At 47.1% G+C, this 27,917-nt stretch overlaps 1 protein-coding gene across 2 annotated transcripts in view; it reads left to right on the forward strand.

Moving 5' to 3' along the window:
- LOC124718797 (plectin) overlaps positions 1-27,917 on the forward strand; it is a 212,726-nt gene that overhangs the window by 101,327 nt on the left and 83,482 nt on the right. For both annotated transcript variants that reach the window (XM_047244409.1, XM_047244410.1), the window contains exons 8-9: positions 1,847-2,874; positions 23,231-23,378. In XM_047244409.1, coding sequence (XP_047100365.1) covers positions 1,847-2,874; positions 23,231-23,378 — 1,176 coding nt within the window. The remainder of the gene's footprint in view (positions 1-1,846; positions 2,875-23,230; positions 23,379-27,917) is intronic.

A 27,917-nucleotide genomic window follows, 5' to 3' on the forward strand; every position in this document is an offset into this window, starting at 1 on the left:
TAGAAATTATTTTATATGGTTTTACTACATACACTGATCAGACAAAACATTATTACCATTGACTTACTACTGATGTAGGCGCATCCAGGCGACAGCAGTATTACCTGGTGAGAAATGACTGCTAGTCAGACACACTCATGGTACTGCCTGTGTATATAGTGAGGCAGGGGTGCAGTCTATCTGAGTTTGACCGAGATCAGATTTTGGGGGCTCGGAGGCTCAGAACAAGCATTTTGGAAACAGCAAGACTTGTCGAGAGTTCCAGAAGTGCTGCGGTGAGTGTCTTCAAGACCTGGCGAAACCAAGACGAAACCACAAAAAAATGGTTCAAATGGCTCTGAGCACTATTGGACTTAACATCTGAGGTTATAAGTCCCCTAGAACTTAGAACTACTTTAACCTAACTAACCTAAGGACATCGCACACATCCATGCCCGAGGCAGGATTCAAACCTGCGACCATAGCAGCAGTGCAGTTCTGTATTGCAGTGTCTAGAACCGCTCGGCCACACCGGCCGGCGGTGAAACCACACCTAGACTTTGTGGAATTGGGTGGCCACACCTCATTGCAGATGTTGGACATTGTAGGCTGGGGAGACTGCTAAAATAGAACAGGCGGTGAACTGTTGCTATAATAGAACAGGCGGTGAACTGTGGCAGAAGTAATGTCAGACTTTAATGCTGGGCAGAGTACAAGTATGTCTGAACATGAAGTGCACGGAACACTCCTAATGGTAGGAATCTGCAGCTGACAGCCCATGCATGTGCCAATGTTAACACCACAACTATGACTGAAATGGGCGTGTGACCATTGGCTCTGGACATTAGTGCAGTGGCAAAGCATTGCATGGTCTGATGAATCCCGGTACTTTCTTTATCATGCCAATTGGAGGGCACGAATCAGTAGTCTTCCAGCGGAACACCTCCTTGACACCTGTACTGCGGGATAGCAACAACTGCATTATGCTCTGGGGAACATTCATGTGGGCATCAAAGGGTCTAGCGGATCTCGTGCAAGGCCCCATGACAGCCAAAGAGTATCGTACACTGGTTGCAGACCATGTACACCCATCCATGACGATTGTTTTCCAGTGACATTGGTATTTTTCAACAAGATAATGCGCCATGTCATAATGCCAGCAGTGTTATGGAGTGGTTCGAGCAACATGGAGGATAATTCCAAGAGAAGTGCTGCCTCCCAACTAGCCAGATATGAAGCCAATCACTGATTGAACTTGGTGTCAGACCTCATGGTCCCACTCCCTGAAATTTACAGAAATCACGTCACTCGTATGTGCAGATGTGATGTGAACTCCCTCCAGCAACCTACCCAAAGCCTCATTGCTTCCATGATAACACGTGTTGCCACTGTTATATGTGCCAAAGGTGGTTATACCGGCTATCAGGTAGGTGTTCACAATGTTCTGACTGATCAGTGTTTACCTTTACATGTTTGTGACAAACTAAGCTGTTCTATTACTCTGTGAAAACTTAATTACATCTTTGAGAACCATTTCAATAAGCATCTGTGGAATGAACAACGAATTTTAGTACATTAGTTTTTGTGTAAATTTCTATTTTTTATGATTTTATGAGATCATCTCCAACTATGGCTACTGTGTCTCTACACTTTGTGTCTATGGAATGAATGACATATGTAATCTAACTTAGTATCAATCTAAAGACCATGTTGTTGTTATAGTCTCTTAATTACTAGATACACTATATAAAATATCTTTAAGTAATTACATTTACTCCAAAAGAATCATTCTGTCTGAAAAAGATGCCTCTGATTCACTTCTCTGTATATTTTCTCAGCTTATTAATGTTGCTAACCGATTACACAGGTGGAGGGCCAGCTGAAACGTGACCGCAAGGAGGCCACTGGAATCTCCAGGCTGGAGGAGCAGCTGGAGAGAGAGAAGAGTGCACGGCAGGAACTGGAGAGAAAGTTGGCAGCTATGTCGCAAGAGGTCAGTCAGGACAAGGCAGCTGAAAACTGCAGGTTTGAGGAGCAACTGGAGAAAGAGAGGAGTGCACGGCTGGACCTGGAGAGAAAGTTGGCAGCTGTGTCACAAGAGGAAAGTCAGAGCAAGGCTGCTGAAAAATCCAGGCTTGAGGAGCAGCTGGAAGCAGAGAAGGATGCACGACTGGAACTGGAGAGAAAGTTGACAACTTTATCACAAGAGAATCAGGACAAGGCAGCTGGAATCTCCGGGCTCGAAGAGCAGCTAGAGAAAGAGAAGAGTGTACGACTGGAACTGGAGAGGCAATTAGCAACAATGTCTCAAATGGTTAAGCATGACCAGGTGACTGGCGTCTCCCAGGTGGAAGAGGAGCTGCAGAAAGAGAAGAGTCTGCGCCTAGAACTGGAGAAAAAATTGGCCACTTTGTCTCAAGAAATCAGTCAGGACAAGGCAGTTGGAATCTCCAAGCTCGAAGAGCAGCTGGAGAAAGAGAAGAGCGTACGACACGAGCTAGAAAGGCAGCTGACAGCAGTGTCCCAGGTCGAGGTGCCCAAAATCTCCAAGCTCGAAGAACAGCTGGAGGAAGAGAAGAGAACACGTCTCGAGCTGGAACGCCAACTGGAGGCGGCTCGTCAGGAGGTGAAGCAGGCGGAGGCAGCAGCCGCGCCCAGGCTGAACGAGAGACTGGAGAAGGAGAGAGCCAAACGTCCAGAGCCGGAGAGACGACAGGCAGCTGAGGGAGCGGAAGACGTCTCCAAGCTGAGGGAACAACTGGAGAAGGAGAGGAGCACACGTCTGGAGCTGGAACGGCAGCTAGTGGCTGTTCGCCAGGAGGCCAGAAGGGAGGAAGCGGCACTGCTCAGGGATCTGGACCGCTTGCGTGACGAGCTGGACACCGAGAGGGACAGGTGAGTCCGAGACTGCCAGTACTGCTGGCGTTTGCGGTGTGTCCACTAAATTAATGGACAGGCCAGACAAACGTGTGGCTCCTGAAGAGGGGCACCAGCCTTTTCAGTAGTTGCAGGGGCAGCAGTCTGGATGACTGACTGATCTGGCCTTGTAACACTGACCAAAACGGCCTTTCTGTGCTGGTACTACGAACAGCTGAAAGCAAGGGTAAACTATAGCCGTAACTTTTCCCGAGGGCATGCAGCTTTACTGTATGGTTAAATGATGATGGCGTCTTCTTGGGTGAAATATTCCAGAGGTAAAATACACCCCTGGAAATTGAAATAAGAACACCGTGAATTCATTGTCCCAGGAAGGGGAAACTTTATTGACACATTCCTGGGGTCAGATACATCACATGATCACACTGACAGAACCACAGGCACATTGACACAGGCAACAGGGCATGCACAATGTCGGCACTAGTACAGTGTATATCCATCTTTCGCAGCAATGCAGGCTGCTATTCTCCCATGGAGACGATCGTAGAGATGCTGGATGTAGTCCTGTGGAACGGCTTGCCATGCCATTTCCACCTGGCGCCTCAGTTGGACCAGCGTTCGTGCTCGACGTGCAGACCGCGTGAGACGACGCTTCATCCAGTCCCAAACATGCTCAATGGCGGACAGATCCGGAGATCTTCCTGGCCAGGGTAGTTGACTTACACCTTCTAGAGCACGTTGGGTGGCACGGGATACATGCGGACGTGCATTGTCCTGTTGGAACAGCAAGTTCCCTTGCCGGTCTAGGAATGGTAGAACGATGGGTTCGATGACGGTTTGGATGTACCGTGCACTATTCAGTGTCCCCTCGACGATCACCAGTGGTGTACGGCCAGTGTAGGAGATCGCTCCCCACACCATGATGCCGGGTGTTGGCCCTGTGTGCCTCGGTCGTATGCAGTCCTGATTGTGGCGCTCACCTGCACGGCGCCAAACACGCATACGACCATCATTGGCACCAAGGCAGAAGCGACTCTCATCGCTGAAGACGACACGTCTCCATTCGTCCCTCCATTCACGCCTGTCGCGACACCACTGGAGGCGGGCTGCACGATGTTGGGGCGTGAGCGGAAGACGGCCTAACGGTGTGCGGGACCGTAGCCCAGCTTCATGGAGACGGTTGCGAATGGTCCTCGCCGATACCCCAGGAGCAACAGTGTTCCTAATTTGCTGGGAAGTGGCGGTGCGGTCCCCTACGGCACTGCGTAGGATCCTACGGTCTTGGCGTGCATCCGTGCGTCGCTGCGGTCCGGTCCTAGGTCGACGGGCACGTGCACCTTCCGCCGACCACTGGCGACAACATCGATGTACTGTGGAGACCTCACGCCCCACGTGTTGAGCAATTCGGCGGTACGTCCACCCGGCCTCCCGCATGCCCACTATACGCCCTCGCTCAAAGTCCGTCAACTGCACATACGGTTCACGTCCATGCTGTCGCGGCATGCTACCAGTGTTAAAGACTGCGATGGAGCTCCGTATGCCACGGCAAACTGGCTGACACTGACGGCGGCGGTGCACACATGCCGCGCAGCTAGCGCCATTCGACGGCCAACACCGCGGTTCCTGGTGTGTCCGCTGTGCCGTGCGTGTGATCATTGCTTGTACAGCCCTCTCGCAGTGTCCGGAGCAAGTATGGTGGGTCTGACACACCGGTGTCAATGTGTTCTTTTTTCCATTTCCAGGAGTGTAGTTCCCCATTTGGATCTCCGGGCAGGGACTACTCAGGAGGACATTATTATCAGGACAAAGAATACACTAAGTAGATTCAGAAGGATGTAGGTTGCAGTAGGTACTGGGACATGAAGAAGCTTGTACAAGATAGAGTAGTATGGAGGGCTGCATCAAACCAGTCTCTGGACTGAAGACCACAACAATAACAACATGTAAATCAGGTTTTCATTCAGTGTAAGCACGTCAGACGAAAAAGTATTCACCCCCCCAGGAGACACCACCAACTTAAAACTATGTAACACCACCACTAGTCTTCATAACGACCTCACTGCTGCGGGAAGAGAGTCTTCAAGTTTCTTCAGCTTCAGCTGAACCCACTCATTATTGGTTAAATCCCGTACAGCTGTCAAACTGTCTGTATGTTGATTTCTACATTGGAGCTTCTGTTCCCATTAACGCCAGACTTCTACATCTACATCTACATCTACATCCATGCTCCGCAAGCCACCTGACGGTGCGTGGCTCTATTCCAATCTCGTATTGTTCGCGGAAAGAAAGATTGTCGGTATGCCTCTGTGTGGGCTCTAATCTCTCTGATTTTATCCTCGTGGTCTCTTCGCGAGATATACGTAGGAGGGAACAATATACTGCTTGACTCCTCGGTGAAGGTATGTTCTCGAAACTTCAATAAAAGCCCGTACCGAGCTACTGAGCGTCTCTATTGCAGACTCTTCCACTGGAGTTTATCTATCATCTCCGTAACGCTTCCGCAATTACTAAATGATCCTGTAACGAAGCGCGCTGCTCTCCGTTGGATCTTCTCTATCTCTTCTATCAACCCTATCTGGTACGGATCCCAAACCGGTGAGCAGTATTCGAGCAGTGGGCGAACAAGTGTAGTGTAACCTACTTCCTTTGTTTTCGGACTGCATTTCCTTAGGATTCTTCCAATGAATCTCATTCTAGCATCCGCTTTACCGACGATTAATTGTACATCGTCATTCCATTTTAAATCACTCCTAATGCCTACTCCCAGATAACTTGTGGAATTAACTGCTTCCAGTTGCTGACCTGTTATATTGTAGCTAAATGATGGAGGGTCTTTCGTTCTGTGTATTCGCAACACATTACACTTGCCTACATTGCGATTCATTTACCATTCCCTGCACCATGCGTAAATTCGTTGCAGATCCTCCTGCATTTCAGTACAATTTTCCATTGTCACAACCTCTTGATATACTACAGCATCACCCGCAAAAATCCCCAGTGAACTTCCGATGTCATCCACAAGGTCATTTATGTATATTGTGAATAGCAACGGCTCCCACGACACTCCCCTGCAGCACACCTGAAGTCACTCTTACTTCGGAAGACTTCTCTCCATTGAGAATGACATGCTGCGTTCTCTTATCTAGGAACTCTTCAATCCACACAATTGGTCTGATAGTCCATATGCTCTTACTTTGCTCATTAAACGACGGTGGGGAACTGTATCAAACGCCTTGTGGAAGTCAAGAAACACGGCATCTACCTGGGAACCCGTGTCTATGGCCCTCTTAGTCTTGTGGACGAATAACGCGAGCCTGTTTCTGAGCTTTCGTCAAATTTTGAGATACTCATCTTGCTGGCCCTGGAAGGTGTTGTTGACGTTCATTTGTCGTGTTTGCGAGTTAAATTTGGGTTTTTAATCTCCCGTCTTCCGTAAAACAGAATAGTGTCCAACACTTAAGGACAAAAGTAACTTAATCTTACATAGAAGGAATTGCTGCAGCATAGCACAGAAGGCAACTGCAAGCAATACTATGAAACAAACAGAAATCACAATTTTAGTCTATGACCGTAATTACACTGAAGTCACCGAGATTCATGATGGTTCCCTGAACATTACGTAAGGTGGGACATGGTTCTTAATAGGGTGCGTGATCACCATGCTCTGCAACTTGTTACCATGCCGGCCACGAGGTTGGTCACGTGTTCTTGTGGTAGGGCGTTTCGTTCTTCAAAAAATGGCTCTGAGCACTATGGGACTTAACATCGGAGGTTATCAGTCCCCTAGAACTTAGAACTACTTCAGCCTAACTAACCTAAGGACATCACACACATCCATACCCGAGGCAGGATTCGAACCTGCGACCGTAGCGGTCACGCGGTTCCATACTGAAGCGCCTAGATCCGCTCGTTTTCGTTCTTTCACCAGGGCTGTTGACAAATGTTGGATGGTTATTGGTGCACGTGGATGTGCTGCAGTATGTCTCACCAGTGAACACCACGCGTGCCGATGGGATTTGAGTCGGAGGGATGGACAGGTCAGTCCATTCGCCGCCGAATATCCCTTCGTTTCAACAGCTTCTTCAACTGCGCAGTTCGATGCAGTCGCGCTTCGTCATTGATCAAAAGTGCAGTAACGGCCGACTGCACCACTGAAAGGACGCCTCCCCACACCGTAACGCGTGGACCACCAAAACGATCACGTTCGCCAAAGCTGGAGTGTGCATTTCGTCTCCGCACCATCTGTCACATGTGAGAAAACACTTGTGTGTCAAAATACTGTGAAAAGAAGTTGGAGTGAAGTTAAAAAGATGTGGAAGATAGTGTATACAAGGTGGTCCATTGATTGTGACTGGGCCAAATATCTCACGAAATAAGCGTAAAACGAAAAAAGTACAAAGAACGAAACTTGTGTAGCTTGAAGGGGGAAACCAGATGGCGCTATGGTTGGCACGCTAGATGGCGCTGCCATAGTTCAAACGGATATCACTGCGTTATTTTTTAAATAGGAACACCCATTTTTTTAAGACATATTCGTGTAGTACGTAAAGAAATATGAAGGTTTTAGTTGGACCACTTTTTTCGCTTTGTGATAGATGGAGCTGGAACAGTCACAGACAGATGGCTCACAATTTTAGACGAACAGTTGGTAACAGGTAGATTTTTTAAATTAAAATACAGAACCTATGTACGTTTGAACATTTTATTTCGGTTGTTCCAATGTGATACATGTACCTTTGTGAACTTATTTCTGAGAAAGCATGCTGTTACAGCGTGATTACCTGCAAATACCACATTAATGCAATAAATGCTCAAAATGATGTCCGTCAACCACACTGCATTTGGCAATACGTGTAACGACATTCCTCTCAACAGCGAGTAGTTCGCCTTCCGTAATGTTCGCACAAGCATTGACAATGCGCTGACGCATGTTGTTAGGCGTTGACGGTGGATCACGATAGCAAATATCCTTCAACTTCCTCCACAGAAAGAAATCCGGGGACGTCAGATCCGGTGAACGTGCGGGCCATAGTATGGTGCTTCGACGACCAATCCACCTGTCACGAAATATGCTATTCAATACCGTTTCAACCGCACGCGAGCTATGCGCCGGACATCCATCATGTTGGAAGAAAATCGCCATTCTGTCATGCAGTGAAACATCTTGTAGTAACATCGGTAGAACATTACGTAGGAAATCAGCATACATTGCACCATTTAGATTGCCATCGATAAAATGGGGACCAATTATCTTTCCTCCCATAATGCCGCACCATACATTAACCCGCCAAGATCGCTTATGTTCCACTTGTCGCAGCCATCGTGGATTTTCCGTTGCCCAATAGTGCATATTATGCCGGTTTACGTCACCGCTGTTGGTGAACGACGATTCGTCGCTAAATAGAACGCGCGCAAAAAATCTGTCACCCTCCCGTAATTTCTAAATTCGTACATTCGTATTGTCCCAAGTGTGTGGACATATGGTTCAAATGGCTCTGAGCACTATGGGACTTAACATCTATCGTCATCAGTCCCCTAGAACTTAGAACTACTTAAACCTAACTAACCTAAGGACATCACACAACACCCAGCCATCATGAGGCAGAGAAAAATCCCTGTGTGGACATATAAGATGAGAATGTGGGTCACGGGGGAGGCGTGCGTTAGATAGTCCCTGCAGTCGCAGTACCCTCTCTGCCCTCGGTGGCTCAGATGGGTAGAGCGTCTGCCATGTAAGCAGGAGATCCCGGGTTCGTCCCGGTAGGGGTACCCATTTTCACCTGTCCCCGTTGATATATATCAACGCCCGTCAGCAGCTGAAGGTATTAATATATAATTCTAATAATTCTAATGTCTGAAGTAGTTCTGGAGGGAACTGACACTATGAATCCTGCAGGGTTGTCAATAAATCCGTAAGAGTACGAGGGGGTGGAGATCTCTTCTGAACAGCAGTTTGCAAGGCATCCCAGATATGTTCAATAATATTCGTGTCTGGGGAGTTTGGTGGCCAGCGGAAATGTTGAAACTCAGAAGAGTGTTCCTGGAGCCAATCTGTAGCAATTATGGACGTGTAAGGTGTCGTATTGTCCTGCTGGGCTGCCCAAGTCCGTCGGAATGCGCAATGGACGCGAATGGATACAGGTGGTCAGACAGGGTGCTTATGTACGTGTCACCTGTCAGAGTCGTATCCAGAGGTATCCAACTACGCACGCCCCACACGATTACAGAGCCTCCACCAGCTTGAACAGTTCCCATATGACATGTAGGGTCTATGGATTCATGACGCTGTCTCCACACCAATACACGTCCAACCACTCGATACAATTTGAAACGAAACTCGTCCGACAAGGTAACATGTTTCCAGTCATCAACAGTCTAATGTCGTTCTTGACGGGCCCAGGCAACGCGTAAAGCTTTGTGTCGTGCAGTTATCAAGGGTACATGAGTGGTTCTTTGGCTCCTAAAGCCCATATCGATGATGTTTCGTTGAGTGGTTCTCACGCAGACACTAGTTGATCGCCCATCATTGAAATCTGCAGCAGTTTGTGGAAGTGTTGCACTTCTATCAAGCTGAACGATTCTCTTCAGTCGTCGTCGATCCATTTCTTGCAGGATCTTTTTCCGGCCGCAGCGATGTCGGAGATTTGATGTTTTACCGGATTCCTGATATTCACGGTAATCTCGTGAAATATTCGTACGAAAAAATCCACACTTCATCGTTACCTCGGAAATTCTGTTGTTTACCATCACTGGTGCGCCGATTGTAACACCACGTTCACACTCGCTTAAACCTTAATAACCTGCCATCGTAGCAACAGTAACCGATCTAACAATTGCGCCAGACACTTGTCTCATATAGGCGTTGCCGACCGAAGCGCCGTATTCTGCCTGTTTACATATCTCTGTATTTGAAAATGCATGCCTGCACCAGTTTATTTGGCGCTTCAGTGTAGTAGAGGGATGGGAAAGCCAACCGGTTAAAGCCGATACCGGTATTTTAATTCTAAATAACCGGTGTTTTTCTTTATTTGTTTGGTATCGGCTGTAACAAGTGTTTTTTTATTTTTTGCTAATAACCGAGTAACCGTGATATCAACCAACCATAGCAGCAATGTGATGACTGGGTGTTGTGTGATGTCCTTAGGTTAGTTAGGTTTAAGTAGTTCTAAGTTCTAGGGGGCTGATGACCATAGGTCTTAAGTCCCATAGTGCTCAGAGCCATAGCAGCAATGTTAAAATATAATAACAAAAATAAAAACAAAATGAACTTTTATTTTTAAAAAAGGAGTATTTTTTATTTGTAAAATTTACGATGTTTTGATATATTTCGTTGTTTGGGAGATGTTGTTGTTGTTGTTGTGGTCTTCAGTCCTGAAACTGGTTTGATGCAGCTCTCCATGCTACTCTATCCTGTGCAAGCTTCTTCATCTCCCAGTACCTACTGCAACCTACATCCATCTGAATCTGCTTAGTGTATTGATCTCTTGGTCTCCCTCTACGATTTTTACCCTCCACGCTGCCCTCCAATGCTAAATTTGTGATCCCTTGATGCCTCAAAACATGTCCTACCAACCGATCCCTTCTTCTAGTGAAGTTGTGCCACAAACTTTTCTCCCCAATCCTATTCAATACCTCCTCATTAGTTACGTGATCTACCCACCTTATCTTCAGCATTCTTCTGTAGCACCACATTTTGAAAGCTTCTATTCTCTTCTTGTCCAAACTGGTTATAGTCCATGTTTCACTTCCATACATGGCTACACTCCATACAAATACTTTCAGAAACGACTTCCTGACACTTAAATCTATACTGGATGTTAACAATTTTCTCTTCTTCAGAAACGATTTCCTTGCCATTGCCAGTCTACATTTTATATCCTCTCTACTTCGACCATCCTCAGTTACACTCCTGGAAATGGAAAAAAGAACACATTGACACCAGTGTGTCAGACCCACCATACTTGCTCCGGACACTGCGAGAGGGCTGTACAAGCAATGATCACACGCACGGCACAGCGGACACACCAGGAACCGCGGTGTTGGCCGTCGAATGGCGCTAGCTGCGCAGCATTTGTGCACCTCCGCCGTCAGTGTCAGCCAGTTTGCCGTGGCATACGGAGCTCCATCGCAGTCTTTAACACTGGTAGCATGCCGCGACAGCGTGGACGTGAACCGTATGTGCAGTTGACGGACTTTGAGCGAGGGCGTATAGTGGGCATGCGGGAGGCCGGGTGGACGTACCGCCGAATTGCTCAACACGTGGGGCGTGAGGTCTCCACAGTACATCGATGTTGTCGCCAGTGGTCGGCGGAAGGTGCACGTGCCCGTCGACCTGGGACCGGACCGCAGCGACGCACGGATGCACGCCAAGACCGTAGGATCCTACGCAGTGCCGTAGGGGACCGCACCGCCACTTCCCAGCAAGTAAGGGACACTGTTGCTCCTGGGGTATCGGCGAGGACCATTCGCAACCGTCTCCATGAAGCTGGGCTACGGTCCCGCACACCGTTAGGCCGTCTTCCGCTCACGCCCCAACATCGTGCAGCCCGCCTCCAGTGGTGTCGCGACAGGCGTGAATGGAGGGACGAATGGAGACGTGTCGTCTTCAGCGATGAGAGTCGCTTCTGCCTTGGTGCCAATGATGGCCGTATGCGTGTTTGGCGCCGTGCAGGTGAGCGCCACAATCAGGACTGCATACGACCGAGGCACACAGGGCCAACACCCGGCATCATGGTGTGGGGAGCGATCTCCTACACTGGCCGTACACCACTGGTGATCGTCGAGGGGACACTGAATAGTGCACGGTACATCCAAACCGTCATCGAACCCATCGTTCTATCATTCCTAGACCGGCAAGGGAACTTGCTGTTCCAACAGGACAATGCACGTCCGCATGTATCCCGTGCCACCCAACGTGCTCTAGAAGGTGTAAGTCAACTACCCTGGCCAGCAATATCTCCGGATCTGTCCCCCATTGAGCATGTTTGGGACTGGATGAAGCGTCATCTCACGCGGTCTGCACGTCCAGCACGAACGCTGGTCCAACTGAGGCGCCAGGTGGAAATGGCATGGCAAGCCGTTCCACAGGACTACATCCAGCATCTCTACGATCATCTCCATGGGAGAATAGCAGCCTGCATTGCTGCGAAAGGTGGATATACACTGTACTAGTGCCGACATTGTGCATGCTCTGTTGCCTGTGTCTATGTGCCTGTGGTTCTGTCAGTGTGATCATGTGATGTATCTGACCCCAGGAATGTGTCAATAAAGTTTCCCCTTCCTGGGACAATGAATTCACGGTGTTCTTATTTCAATTTCCAGGAGTGTATTTTACTCCCTAAATAGCAAAACTCCTTTACTACTTTAAGTGTCTCATTTCCTAATCTAATCCCCTCAGCATCACCCGATTTAATTTGACTACATTCCATTATCCTCGTTTTGCTTTTGTTGGTGTTCATCTTATGTCCTCCTTTCAAGACACTGTCCATTCCGTGTTTGGGAGATAGGAGTGCTATATTAATAACAATATCGACAGAAACGAGCAACAAACACATGGCGGAAGAGGTGTGTAAAGGCCTACACACTCAGACATCCCTGCCAGGCTTCAATAACCCACCACAGTTTTGTTGGATCCCGGTGGAGAAGGAACGGCCTAACTGAAAAGAGCGCAGTGTGCTGACTTTCAGTTAGGGATGAGAGATGTTGGCGAATCATCAATGCTGATTTCAGTTTGCTGTAGTGTTGTTCGTGTTTAATGTTTTTTTACCAGTCGTGCTAGCGCATACATAATGCGTGAGCGGCGTCATGTGATGAGTGACTGTTGAGAAGGACACGGAGCTGGCTCGTCCTCGTTTGAGACAGCGTTATCATCACGTGACAGAGTTTGAAAGGGGCCTCGTTGTCGTTCTTCATTTGGCCATCAGACTGATTCGTGAGATATCCACATTTGTGGACTATTAAGATATTCCAATGTGACAGTCAAGGGTGCCCATATGGTAGTTTGTAGAGATGGGGGGGGGGGGGGTGCTGATTTGGGGATATGGAGTACTTTGAATATTTTGATCCAGGGTCGTTCAATAAGTAATGCTCCAAATTTTTAAAGCCATTAATATACAGAGCGCCGGCCGGAGTGGCCGTGCGGTTCTAGGCGCTACAGTCTGGAACCGAGCGAGCGCTACGGTCGCAGGTTCGAATCCTGCCTCGGGCATGGATGTGTGTGATGTCCTTAGGTTAGTTAGGTTTAATTAGTTCTAAGTTCTAGGCGACTGATGACCTCAGAAGTTAAGTCGCATAGTGCTCAGAGCCATTTGAACCATTTGAACCAATATACAGAGACAAATGTTCTTGTTGGTGCTTCGGTGCTTCAAATTTGATGTTTGTTCTGTGTCCCGGTGAAGTTTGGAACCGGTCTGGCAGATGGCAGAGTCGTAGTACAGTGTCAAAATGGCGTCTAAATACGACTCACGTTACAAGCAGCGTGCTGTTACTGAATTCTTTTGTGCAGAAAAAGAAACCGAGAACACCCATAAGCGTCTGTGTGCAATGAATGATAATGCTGCAGTTGATAGGAGTACAGTTGGGCGATGTTGTAAAGAAAGTTACAGCCTCACGAAATGCAGAAACAGAGCTCGGGACGTCCTGTCACAGCCACTGCTCCAGACTTGCTGAATGGTGCGGATGCCATTATTCGTGCCGACCGGCGCATCACAACTCGACAATTGGCTGTACAGATGTCGGTCAGCATTGGAAGTGCGTCTGCAATGACAGAGAGTCTCGGATATTCAAAGAGGTGCTCACTATGGGTTCCACGAGTGCTCACAGCGGAAAAAAATGGTTCAAATGGTTCAAATGGCTCTGAGCACTATGGGACTCAACTGCTGAGGTCATTAGTCCTCTAGAACTTGGAACTAGTTAAACCTAACTAACCTAAGGACATCACAAACATCCATGCCCGAGGCAGGATTCGAACCCGCGACCGTAGCGGTCTTGCGGTTCCAGACTGCAGCGCCTTTAACCGCACGGCCACTTCGGCCGGCGGTTCAAATGGCTCTGAGCACTATGGGACTTAACTTCTGAGGTCATCAGTCCCCTAGAACTTAGAACTACTTAAACCTAACTAATCTAAAGACATCACACACATCCATGCCCGAGGCAGGATTCGAACCTGCGACCGAACTGGTCGCGCCGTTCCAGACTGAAGCGCCTAGAACCGCTCGTCCACACCGGCCGGCACTACTCTTAAGGTATGCATTTTTGACCTCATGTTTAGTAGACTTTTTCTTGTTTTGGTCCATACTGCCACCTCTGAAAGTTTGTCGGGGGTGCCCTAGTTCAATAATTTTGAGTGATCAGTCTTGCGACTGATCACACAGACTGTGTGGCCCGCCAAGAATTCCTATTCTCTGCCAACCTCACCACCTCAGAGTAGGGCTCGTACCGTGCGTTCTCAATTATTTGTTGGATGTATTCGAATATCTGTCTTCCGCTACAGTTTTTACATTCTACAACTTCACCTAGTTCCACAGGAGTTATTCTTCGATGCCTTAATGCACACCCCGTCGTCCTGTCTGTCCTTCCTGCCAGTGTTTTCCATATGTTCCTTTCGTCTACGATTCTGCAGAGTACCTTCCCACTCCCTGTCGTATCAATTCACCTGATTTTTAACATCATCTTAACAATTTATGAAGAGCAAATAAAATCTTTTCTTTATTCTATATCATACTACACTGAAGAGACAAAGAAACTGGTACAGCTTACTAATATCGTGTAGGGATCCCCCCCCCCCCGACGGCCTCTGTGGCCGAGCGGTTCTAGGCGCTTCAGTCGGGAGCCGCGCTGCTGTTACGGTCGCAGGTTCGAATCCTGCCTCGGGCATGGATGTGTGTGATGTCTTTAGGTTAGTTAAGTTTAAGTAGTTCTAAGTCTAGGGGACTGATGACCTCAGATGTTAAGTCCCATAGTGCTTAGACCCATTTGAACCATTTTGGACCCCCCCTCCCCCGAGCTCGCAGAAGTGCTGCAACATGACGTGGCATGTACTCGACTAATCCCTTAAGTAGTGCTGGAGAGAACTGACAACTGACACCATGAGTCCTGCAGGACTGACCATAAATCCTTAAGAGTACGAGGGGGCGGTGATCCCTTCTCAACAGTACGTTGCAAGGCATTCCAAATATGCCCAATAATGTTCATGTCTGGGAAGTGTTTAAACTCAGAAAAGTGTTCCTGGAGTCATTCTGTACCAATTCTGGACGTGTGGACCCATTGTCCTGCTGGAATTGCCGAAGTCCGTCGGATGCATGTGATCAGACTGGATGCTTAAGTACGTGTCACCTGTCAGAGTCGTAAATAGACGTCTCAGGTGTCCCATATCACTCCAACTGCACACTCCCCACACCATCGCAGAGCCTCCGCTAGCTTGAACTGTCTCCTGCTGACATGCGGGATCCATGGATTCATGCGGTTGTCTCCATACCTGTACTCGTCCATCCACTCGATACAATTTGAAATGAGATTCGTCCGACCTGGCAACATGTTTACAGTCATCAACAGTTCATTTTTGTCGATGTTGATGCGCACATGGGAGCCGTAAAGCTTTGTGTCGTGCAGTCATCAAGGGTACATGAGTGGGCCTTCGGCTCCGAAAGCCCACAACGATGTTTTTTTGTTGAATGGTTCACACGCCGCACACTTATTGATGGCCCAGCATTGAAATGTGCAGCAATTTGCGGAAGGTTTGCACTTATGTCACGCTGAACGATTCTCTTCGATCATAGTTGGTCCCTTGCAGGATCTTTTTCCGGTCACACCGATGTCGGATATTTAATGTTTTACCGGATTCCTGATATTGGCGGTACACTCGTGGAATGGTCGTCCTGGAAAATCCCCACTTCATCGCTACCTCGGAGATGCTGTCTCCCATCGCTTGTGCGCCGACTATAGCACAAATTTCAAACTGACTCAAATCTTTATAACCCGCCATTGTAGCAGCAGTTACCGATCTAACAACTGCCTGGACACTTCTCTTATACTGGGTGGTCCATTGATAGTGACCGGTCCAAATATCTCACAAAATAAGCATCAAACGAAAAAACTACAAAGAACGAAATTCGTCTAACTTGAAGGGGGAAACCAGATGGCGCTATGGTTGGCCCGCTAGATGGCGCTGCCGTAGGTCAAACGGATATCAACTGCGTTTTCTTAAATAGGAACCCCCATTTTGATTACATATTCGTGCAGTATGTCAAGAAATATGAATGTTTTGGTTGGACCACTTTTTCGCTTGCTGATAGATGGCTCTACAATAATCACAAACGTATAAGTACGTGGTATCACGTAATATACCGTCAGTGTGGACGGTATTTACTTCGTGATACATTACCCGTGTTTAAACGGACCGTTTACCAATTGCGGGAAAGGTCGATATCGTGATGATGTATGGCTATTGTGATCAAAATCCCCAACGGGAGTGTGCTATGTATGCTGCTCGGTATCCTGGACGACATCATCCAAGTGTCCGGACTGTTCGCCGGATAGTTACGTTATTTGAGGAAACAGGAAGCGTTCAGCCACATATGAAACGTCAACCACGACCTGCAACAAATGATGATGCCCAAGTAGGTGTTTTAGCTGCTGTCGCGGCTAATCCGCACATCAGTAGCAGACAAATTGCGCGAGAATCGGGAATCTCAAAAACGTCGGTGTTGAGAGTGCTATATCAACATCGATTGCACCCGTACCATATTTCTGTGCACCAGGAATTGCATGGCAACGACTTAGAACGTCGTGTACAGTTCTGCCACTGGGCATAAGAGAAATTACGGGACGATGACAGATTTTTTTGCACACACTCTATTTAGCGACGAAGCGTCATTCACCAACAGCGGTAACGTAAACCGGCATCATATGCACTATTGGGCAACGGAAAATCCACGATGGCTGCGACAAGTGGAACATCAGCGATCTTGGCGGGTTAATGTATGGTGCGGCATTATGGGTGGAAGGATAACTGGACCCCATTTTATCGATGGCAATGTAAATGGTGCAATGTATGCAGATTTCCTACGTAATGTTTTACCGATGTTACTACAAGATGTTTCACTGCATGACAGAATGACGATGTACTTCCAACATGATGGATGTCCGGCACATAGCTCGCGTGCAGTTGAAGCGCTGTTGAATAGCTTATTTCATGACAGGTGGATTGGTCGTCGAAGCACCATACCATGCCCCGCACATTCACCGGATCTGACGTTCCCGCATTTCTTTCCGTGGGGAAAGTTGAAGGATATTTGATATCATGATCCACCGACAACGCCTGACAACATGCGTCAGCGCATTGTCAGTGCATGTGCAAACATTACGGAAGGCGAACTACTCGCTGTTGAGAGGAATGTCGTTACACGTATTGCCAAATGCACTGAGGTTGACGGACATCATTTTGACCATTTATTGCATTAATGTGGTATTTACAGGTAATGACGCTGCAACAGCATGCGTTCTCAGAAATGATAAGCTCGCAAAGGTACATGTATCACATTGGAACAACCGAAATAAAATGTTCAAACGTACATAGGTTCTGTATTTTAATTTAAAAAACCTACCTGTTAGCAACTGTTCGTCTAAAATTGTGAGCCATCTGTCTGTGACTGTTACAGCACCATCTATCACAAAGCGAAAAAAGTGGTCCAATTAAAACATTCATATTTCCTTACGTACTACACGAATATGTAATAAAAAATGGGTGTTCCTATTTAAAAAATAACGCAGTGATATCCGTTTGACCTATTGCAGCGCCATCTAGCGTGCCAACCCTAGCGCCATCTGGTTTCCCCCTTCAAGCTAGACGAGTTTCGTTCTTTGTAGTTTTTTTGATTGACGCTTATTTCGTGAGATATTTGGCTCGGTCATGATGAATGAACAACCCCGTATAGGCAATGCCGAGCGCTGCGCATCATTCTGCCTGTTTACATATCTCTGTATTTGAATATGCATGCCTAGACCAGTTTTTTTGGCGCTTCAGCGTAACACCAATGTGCAGTAGCTGCCATAAACAGTTTTCTGTAAAGTTTATATGATTTGTAATTTTTGTCTTACAACTATAAGTTTCACCGTGCGACCGCTACAGTCGCTGGTTCGAATCCTGCCTCGTTCATGGATGTGTGTGCTGTCCTTACGCTACTTAGGTTTAAGTAGTTCTAAGTTCTAGGGGACTGATGACCTCAGATGTTAAGTTCCATAGTGCTCAGAGCCATTGTTTTATAAGTTTCATTTGTTGTTTACAATTTTTTTCGTCAATATATAAGGGGCGATCAAATGAAAAGTGATCACCTGCCACAACAGAACCATGGAACGGTTCCATTCAAAAGTAATCGCCATGCGTGTTAATACATTTATCTACATCTACATACATACTCCGCAATCCACCATACGGTGCGTGGCGGAGGGTACCTCGTAACACAACTAGCATCTTCTCTCCCTGTTCCACTCCCAAACAGAACGAGGGAAAAATGGGTGCCTATATGCCTGTAGGAGCCCTAATCTCTCTTATCTTTGCGGTCTTTCCGCGAAGTTGGCGACAGTAAAATTGTACTGCAGTCAGCCTCAAATGCTGGTTCTCTAAATTTCCTCAGTAGAGATTCATGAAAACAACGCCTCCTTTCCTCCAGAGACTCCCACCTGAGTTCCTGAAGCATTTCCGTAACACTCACACAAATCTAGCAGCCCGCCTCTGAATGGCTTCTATGTCCTCCCACAATCCGACCTGATAGGGATCCCAAACGCTCGAGCAGTACTCAAGAATAGGTCGCACCAGCGTTCTATAAGCGGTCTCCTTTGCAGATGAACCACATCTTCCCAAAATTCTACCAATGAACCGAAGACGACTATCCGCCTTCCCCACAACTGCCATTACATGCTTGTCCCACTTCATATCGCCCTGCAGTGTTACGCCCAAATATTTAATCGACGTGACTGTGTCAAGCGCTACACTACTAATGGAGTATTCAAACATTACGGGATTCTTTTTCCTATCCATCTGCATTAATTTACATTTATCTATATTTAGAGTTAGCTGCCATTCTTTACACCAATCACAGATCCTGTCCAAGTCATCTTGTATCCTCCTACAGTCACTCAACGACGACACCTTCCCGTACACGACAGCATCAGCAAACAGCCACACATTCCTATCCACCCTATCCAAAAGATCATTTATGGAGATAGAAAACAACAGCGGACCTCACTGGGAGACGAGCTGAGCAATTCCTGTTTCGCAGAACGCGATGAGCCGCTGAGGGATCCACATCTACAAACACTCTGTCACTTCCTCGTCCAATCGAAATTGATGTCCACGCACGTCTTTCTTCACTTCGCCAAAGATGTGACAGCATTCCTAGGCGTTCTGGCTTTATGGCATGTCTCAGTTTTTGCAGAGAGTTTTCATAGTGCTGCGCATTGATTGTGGTTCCACGCTGAATGAACTCGACTGGTAGAGGGCCCCTGAAGTTGAAGAAGAAAACGAAGGCTACACTTCAGCGATTTGTTTGGAAAGTACTGTAACATTCTCCATACTGCCCGGATCCTTCACCGTGTGACTTTGACATCTTTGGTGACCTGAAGAAAGGGATGCGTGGAGATCGGTTTCAGTCGGACGAGGAAGTGACAGACTGGTTGCCATTGTGGATTACGTTCTCGAAACAGGAACTGATCGTCTTAAGGTGTGTGGAGATTACTTTTGAATGGAACCATTCCACAGTTCTCCTAGTGGATGTTGGGTTTTCATTTGATTGCGCCTCATAGTTCATTTAAGTAATACGAGGGGCGTTTTGTAAGTAATGCAATACTTTTTTCTCGGCAAATTTCGGTTGAAAAATGTGTTAGTTATAGAAAGACACTAGTATTTTTCAAAAATGCTTCCATCTTGTTAAAGCTACACACAAGATAATGAAATTTGCTGAATTTACGTGGAAATAAATGCCACAGCGTAGTTTTTTTGGGGGGGGGGGGGGGGGGGCGGGGAAACGGGAGGTGGAGGAGGGAGTTTAGATGTTCCGCCAGGGGAACAGCATCACGTCGGTGTGGCTCTGTACACCATACCTTACGTTTTTCCCTCTCTTTCTTTTTTTTCCTTTATTGGATTTCGATTCCCCCCGAAGGGGGCGGGCTGGCAGCAGCTTAGTACGCTGCTCTTCAGCCTACAGAATTTTTAAAACGTAAGAAGATAAGAAACATAGAAGCAGGCGATAAAGCGACAGTTTGGTTTCAGCGACAGTTTGGTTTCTGTTCGCAAGAGATATAAAAATCACACCCAGCAACAGTATGATGTCCGTTCACAACACTTCGGAAAAGACGCACAACACTTAACAAGCACTGGAAACACTGCACTAAAAAGTCGGCACGAAGATGGCACACTACAGGGCAGATGGGGGAGGCGGGGACCTGGACAGATGAGGAAAAAAAAGGGGGGAGGAGAGGAAGAACGAAAGGGGTGGGGACCGACGGAGGGAGAGGACTCATAAGGGGGGGGGGGGGAGGGCGGATGCGAGAGGGAATGGGGAAAGGTAGAGGAGGGAAATGCAAAAGGACTTGGTGGAGAGACGGCTGGCAGAGAGAGGGTAGGCAGCGAAAAAAAACAGGATGGAAGGGGGGAGAGGCAGCCCGGGAAAAGGGCTGAGGAATGGGGGGGAGGTGAGGATCAGAGTTGATAGGAGGGATAAATGGAGGGAGAGAGGGCATCATCCGAGAGGGGGAGTTGACAGAAGCGACCTTGGGAAAGGAGATGATGGGTGTAGAGATGGAGGGTAGGGGGGGATACAACAGTGAAGGCGTGGAAGAGGGCGCGGGAGTTGGGGAGGAGAGGAGCAACCAGGGTATGAGGGGGATCAAGGTGGGGGGAAGTGTAGAGTATGTGGATATGTTCAAGGATTTTTCCCTCTCCTTTCCCTTACTCTCTAATAACACACTTAAGGCAAGGCTTTTGCGAGTGTGTGTTCATCACTGGGGGACGTGACAACAGATGATCTAGCCTGCTTGTTAGCCAGGTTTGAGTTGGAGATACTGTGTCATCCGAATGAGACGCAGCCAGTGCAAAAGCACTACAGGCATAAAGATGTGAGCTGGTGACAGCGTCGTAGACACTCGTCACTTGCGCGAGTTCCAGCAGTGCCACAGGTGGTGCTGAGGATGAAGATATGGACTTCGCCTCGACAAATTGCCGGCTGAGTACAATCCGCCAGTGACCGGACGACAACAGACGGAAGCCTGCGCGGAAGACAGAAGAGCAGCTTTTTTTTTTTTTTTTTTTACTTTATTGAATTTCAATTCCCCCTGAAGGGGGCGGGCTGGCAGCAGCTTAGTATGCCGCTCTTCAGCCTACAGAATTTGTTGATAATAAATAATAAAAGTTGGCAATAAAATCGGTGACTTAAAGCTAAAATGGCGGAAAATTGTGGAACTTAAAAAGAGCAGCCCTCGCCCACTTGGTTGTAGATCATCGTCCAGAGCTGACTGAGACAGGGAATGTCGCATAGTGAACTCTTAGAAGTGAACAGACAGTTGTAAATGCATTTGCTATGTAGTGCGAAGTTTACCTACAATTATTTGCACTTAACCATTGAGGGCCTTTTTTGTGTTATACAGGGTGTCCCAAAAAGAATGGCCCAATTTTAACTTGTAATAATATTGAGACAAATGTCACTAGGTAACTGAAACAGCGCTAAATGTAATCAGCATGGTCTAGAGTTTCAGAAAAATTCCGCTAGATGTCGCTACGAGCGCTGACCTGGAGTGTGCAGCCAGTCTCGCGCAATATGGCGTCCGCGCAACAGAAGGTGTATTGTGTTATTGAATTTAGTCGTACTCGGTCAGTGATGGCAGTTCAGCGGGCGTTTCATATTCGATTTCGTGCTAAACCACCATCCCCAAGGAACATTCAACGGTGGTATAAACAGTTTGAAGAAACAGGGTGCCTCTGTAAAGGCAAAAGTCCTGGTCGGCCATGCATTGCTGAACAAACAGTTGAACAAATCCGACGAGCATCTGAGCGGAGCCCCCGCAAGTCTACGCGTCTTGCTTGTGGAGAACTTAAGTTACCGCGCATGATATTGTGGCATGTGTTACGACGTCGTTTAGTCCTCAAACCATACACATTACAACTGGTACAAGCTGTTTGAGATACTGACAAAGTGAAGTGAGTGGACTTTATCAATGCTATTCTAGAGGACATGGAAGATGACACTTTTATGTCACGTTTGATATTCAGCAATGAGACAACTTTCCATATTAGTGGTAAGGTTCACTGTCATAATGTGCGTATATGGGGGCTCGAAAATCCTCACAAAACAATTGAACACGAACGTGATTCACCAAAAGTGAATGTTTTTTCTGCTGTTTCACAAAGCATGTTTTATGGACCCTACTTTTTTTAGGAAGAAACCGTAACAGGACAATCATATCTTGCAATGCTACGGAACTGGTTATTTCCACAACTTGACTCTGACAATTTCATCTGTCAGCAAGATGGAGCACTACCGCACCGACAGAACAACGTGTGCAGTTTCCTCAATGCCAACGTGTCTCAACGTAGGATAGGGCGAACAGGAGCGCGAGTCCAGGCTTTACACTCTTGGCCTCCTAGGTCCCCTGACTTAACACCATGTGGTTTCTTCCTCTGAGGATATGTTAAACAATATGTTTACGTTCCTCCCTTACCTCTTGACATTAATGAACTAAAAACCAGAATATCAGCTGCTGTAGCTTCAGTGACAGAAGACACCTTACGCTCAGTTTGAAATGAATTCGGCTATTGGCTAGATGTCGTCCGTGCATCCCATGAAAAACATATTGAACATTTATGATGGATTTTCATAAACTTCTATCTTTTCTGAGTATTTTAGTATGCAATTTGTTGCTGTTAAGCCCTTCTTCCTAATAAATAATTCCATTTAAAATCGGTTCATTATTTTTGGGTCACCCTGTATTACAAGCAGTGTTGTAGACTCATGTTTCAACAAGTCACAAAGATAAGTAAACCTTTTTAACTCATTTGTAAGACTTTTTTACTAATTTGTTGGAGTGTTGTAGAACTTTCATTCTCCTATCCTGTTACCTGACCCTGGGGCGTAGCTGTGTAATAGTGGCAGGGAGAAACTGTCTTAACAGTGTACTGCGCCAGAAGCCGTTTTACGAACTCACAAACTCGGCCTCCACAGCAGTAGCGACGAGGCTTTTACAAAACTGGTGACGAGGGTTTATGAAGCAAGGTGTGTGGGATTTCCAGTCCATGCTGCCGCCGTTCTTCTGGAGGATTTTTCAAGTCTAACTGATGGTCTGTCGCAGCGCGCGTGGGGGCGTTGACGTGGGTGTTATCTTTCAGAGGGTGCCGCGCCTCCGCTGAAGCAGAGGCGGAGCGTGGGCGGGCGGAGGCCGGCGAGGAGGAGAGGAGGCGCCTCAAGGACCAGGTGGCAGCCCTCAAGGACGTGGCAGCCGTGGGTCGACAGCTGCTGCAGCTGCGCGAGGAGCAGGTGGGTGCAGCTGGCGGCGGCTCGCAGCTCAGCCAGCAGGTGTTGAGGTCTAACTGTCCGACAAAGAGAAATGAAGCACCGAGAAGGAGAGGTGAAAGGAGGGTATGTCATATTATTTTAGTAATCACAAATTCGAGTCAGGTATACGAAAGACTTGGCACTATGATCCCACTTATCAGTAGGATGTTCATCCAGATGGGGAGGGTATCATAAAGCTGTCGTTTTCCCTCATGAGGCTACCGGCCAACAACCGCTACACCTGGTCCTCGAGATCTTGAGTATTAGCACTGTGATGCAGCTGACAAACATGTTGTCCTACACATAATATGCAGGCTCGTCCATTGATCGTGACCAGGCCAAATATCTCACGAAATAAGCGTCAAACGAAAAAACTACAAAGAACGAAACTTGTCTAGCTTGAAGGGGGAAGCCAGATGGAGCTATGGTTGGATCGATAGATCGCGCTACCATACGCCAAACGGAATCAACTGCTTTTCCTTAAATAGGAACCCCAATTATTGCACACGAGGTAACACATGAGGATGCAGGATGTGCATAACTTACCATTGTGTGGTGACCTGGACTCGTACCTGATGACTCCCCACAGAATGACGCAGGAGTAACACCACAGTGCCTCTCCAAAACATTGAAGGAATGGGACTTCTCTCTAGATTGCTGCCGTACTCGCTGATGAGCGTCACCTTGGGCAATGCAGAAGAGTGATTCATCACTGAATGCAGTGCCCATCAGCAGCCTGTGCTTCCTGCTCGCAGCACTACTCCAAACACAATCGTTTGTGTTGTGATGTTACCAGCAGGTTACACATGGAATGGTAAAACCTTAGTCTGTCTGCTGCTAGTTTCTGATTGATGGTGCCAGGTTGACACAGAGGTTTGGAGGGAGTCCACTAGTTCTTCTAAGATGCCAGGTGCAGATCTGAACAGGTCACAATGTGGTTGGTGCACAGACAGCGATCCTACCTTGTGGTCATCAGATGCAGTCCACCTGAACCTTGACAGCGAGTGTAGTTGCCCTCATATTCCAATGATATCCAACGTCGGGCTCCACAAATCTGAATATTGCACAATTTGACCAGCCGGCCAAATAGATATCCACCAATGGGCCCTTTCAAACTCAGTCAGTTGCTGATAATGCTGTTTTGCACTAGTGCACGGCATTTCCCTGTCCTTTATGGTGATCACTCGAGATCTGACGCTGTTCATATCCCTGTACAGGCTGAGTTAAAAAGGATTTCAGAAATTTGGAATGGTATAGAAATTTATTGAGATAACTTGTAATCGGTATACATTATTTTGTAGCAAACAAAGGAGCGCAGTGTAGTGCATAGTTTAAATGTTTGCTCCCTTCGGTTTCTGTCCTCTTTTCCTTGTTTCCCTTCCTTTTTAGTGTGTTCCTTCTCCTCTTGTTTTGCCTCTGTATGTGAGGATTTGAAACTGCGTCAGGTCTGTATCTTTTAGCCATTCTCCTTGTTCGCTGTCCGTCTTAGTCCCTTCACTGCATGTGTTCCTGTTTTTATGCGTTTGGGCGCTGATGACCCCACTGTTTAGCGCCCGTAAACCTCAAACACAAACAAACAAACGAACAAATCCAGAATGAGAGTCGTGCTTCGGTGGCTCAGTTGGTAGAGCACCTGCCCGCGAAAGGCAAAGGTCCCGAGTTCGATTCTCGGTCGGGAACACAGTTTTAATCTGCCAGGTAGTTTCATATCAGCGCACACTCCGCTGCAGAGTGAAAATCTCATTCTGGAAACATCCCCCAGGCTGTGGCTAAGCCATGTCTCCGCAATATCCTTTCTTTCAGGAGTGCTAGTTCTGCAGGTTCGCAGGAGAGCTTCTGTAAAGTTTGGAAGGTAGGAGACGAGGTACTGGCAGAAGTAAAGCTGTGAGTACCGGGCCTGAGTCGTGCTTCGGTGGCTCAGTTCGTAGAGCACTTGCCCGCGAAAGGCAAAGGTCCCGAGTTTGAGTCTCGGTCGGGCACACAGTTTTAATCTGCCAGGAAGTTTCAAACGAACAAATGTTTGCTATCACTAGAATGGAGCGTACTCACTGTGTATTTTGATTTCGTGAAAATAACTCTGGCGCAGATTTCGTACCTGATATGCTAAATAATCTCGAAGCAGGCCTACAATTTACTAAACGTCAAATGTGCGTGAATTTCTAAGGGACCAAACTGCTGAGGTCATCGGCCCATAGATTTACACATTACTTAAATTCACACAACCATGCCTGAGGGAGGACTCGAACCTCTGGCGGGAGGGGCCGCGCAGTCCGTGACATGGCGCCTCAAACCATACGGCTACAATTTACTCTTGGCACAATAACTTTCTTGACATTAGCTGTTCATTGCGACATGATAAATTAGCAGGTCGCGAAGGGCCAATCACATGGCCACCTCGCTCCCCAGACTTGACACCACTGGATTTGTTTCCCTGGGGTTTCATTGAAGACCATGTTCATGTTCCTCTCATACCAAACAATTTGCCGACCTGACAAATCTAATCTACACTGTCGCTGCACAAGTTACGCCCGATTGCTGCAACAGGTGTGGGAAGAAATTGATTACTGGTGGGATGTTTGCCGCATCACAAATGGTAGTCACATAGAACCAAAATAATACTTGATATGTGAACTTGAGGTTGTTTGCTGCAAAATGACACACCTACCAACTCTGCTAAGTTATCTCAATAACATTCTTCACCATTCTAAAGTTGTAAAGGCCTTTTCCATTCACCCTGTATAACCTACCGGCCTGGTAATAATGTTAAACATGAACAACATTAAAGCATCCTAGTGTGCATTCTACTGTCACAGAGAGTTGAAACTCTAATCATTTACATACACTGATGAGTCAAAACATTATGACCACCTGCTTAATAGGTTGCTTGTGCGTCTTTGGAGCGAAATATAGTACATCAGTGATTCTGGATATCTGGGATCTGACAGTGTGTTGTTCAGTTTGGGGAGGTATGTGGTATTAGATGTCTACTCACATGTCATGTAATTCGCGTAAATAACGGACCACTGCATATGCAGTGATGGGGCCCAATAGTGACCCAGATGGATTGTGTAGGATCTATATCAGGTGAATTTGGTCGCCGAGACATCAACGTGAGCTCACTATAATAATCCTCAAAACACTGTAGCATGGTTCTAGCTCCGAGACATGGAGAAGTATACTGTTTCAAGATGACATCGCCATCGTGAAAGACATGTAGCATGAAGGGATGCGGGTGATCCACACCTGTGTCTTTGATTACTACTACAGGTCCCTTGCAAGCGCAGGAGGATGTCTCCCATAGCGTAATACTGCTCCTGCCAGCCTGTATCCGTGGTGCGCTGCACGTTTAGAGCTGCCGTTCACCTCCATGACGGCGTTTCTGGAGATGACCATCAACCTAGTGTAGGAAAAATGTGATTCATCTGAAGAGCCGACACGTTTCGATTTATCCACGGTCGAATCCCGATGCTCCCGTGCCCACTGCAAGCGTAATTGACAATGTTATTGGGTCAACATGTGAACATGTGTGGGTGGTCTGCTGCAGAGTTCCACATTCAACAATTTATGAAGAATGGTGTGCTCCTAAACTCTTGTGCATGCACCAGCGTTGTGCTCTTTCAATATAGATGCACAGATCACCGTCTGTCCTACTTTACAGAGCACACAAGCCTCCGAACCCCACGTTCTGTGAAGAGTCGTGGACGTCCAACCATTTAGTGCCTAGTGGTAGTTTCACTGTCCTTCTACCTCTTTCTGTAGATGCTCAAGACAGTAGCATGTGAACATTCGACGGACTTCGCCGTTTTAGGGATACTCGTTCGCAGGTTCTCTGCAATATTAACCTGCCCTTTGTCACTTATCTCAATGGATTTCCCCATTTGCTGCCCATATCTTCGCTAGGGTGTTTCCCCATCCGTGTCTTCTCTGCTTACATGCTTTTGCTACCACGTAGCGTGCTCGCTATGCTATCCAATTCTGCAATGGGCAGGGGTCATAATGTTATGGTTTATCATTGTATACTGCCAACGATGTGTACATGTTTGCAGTTACATTGACATCTGGCCATGCCTTCTGCACGCTTCACTGTTTTGTAACGCAGTGTATGATGGTGGATTATTTACATATATTCTACTGTAGTGGTCAGTCCAAGGATTGGTTTGCAACTGCTATAATGGCAGCTTGTCTCCATTCTGTGTGTCTTTCAGCTTTTCTCTTCATGTATCTCAGTCGTGGTCTTCCTCTTGGTCTTTTTCCCTCGACATATCCCTCTATGATTGTGTTCAGGGGTCCTTTATGTCTTAATAGATGGCCCACATCTTTCACGACTTGATCCATGTATCTCAGTCGTGGTCTTCCTCTTGGTCTTTTTCCCTCGACATATCCCTCTATGATTGTGTTCAGGGGTCCTTTATGTCTTAATAGATGGCCTGTAAATTACACTCTTCTTTTAACAATGAAACTCCAGAAGCTTCTCTTCTCACTTCCTCTTTCCAGAACCACTTCGTTTGTGACCTTGTCGAT

Source organism: Schistocerca piceifrons, chromosome 10, assembly GCF_021461385.2.
Source record: "Schistocerca piceifrons isolate TAMUIC-IGC-003096 chromosome 10, iqSchPice1.1, whole genome shotgun sequence".
In the NCBI taxonomy this organism is placed as follows: Eukaryota; Metazoa; Arthropoda; class Insecta; order Orthoptera; family Acrididae; genus Schistocerca; species Schistocerca piceifrons.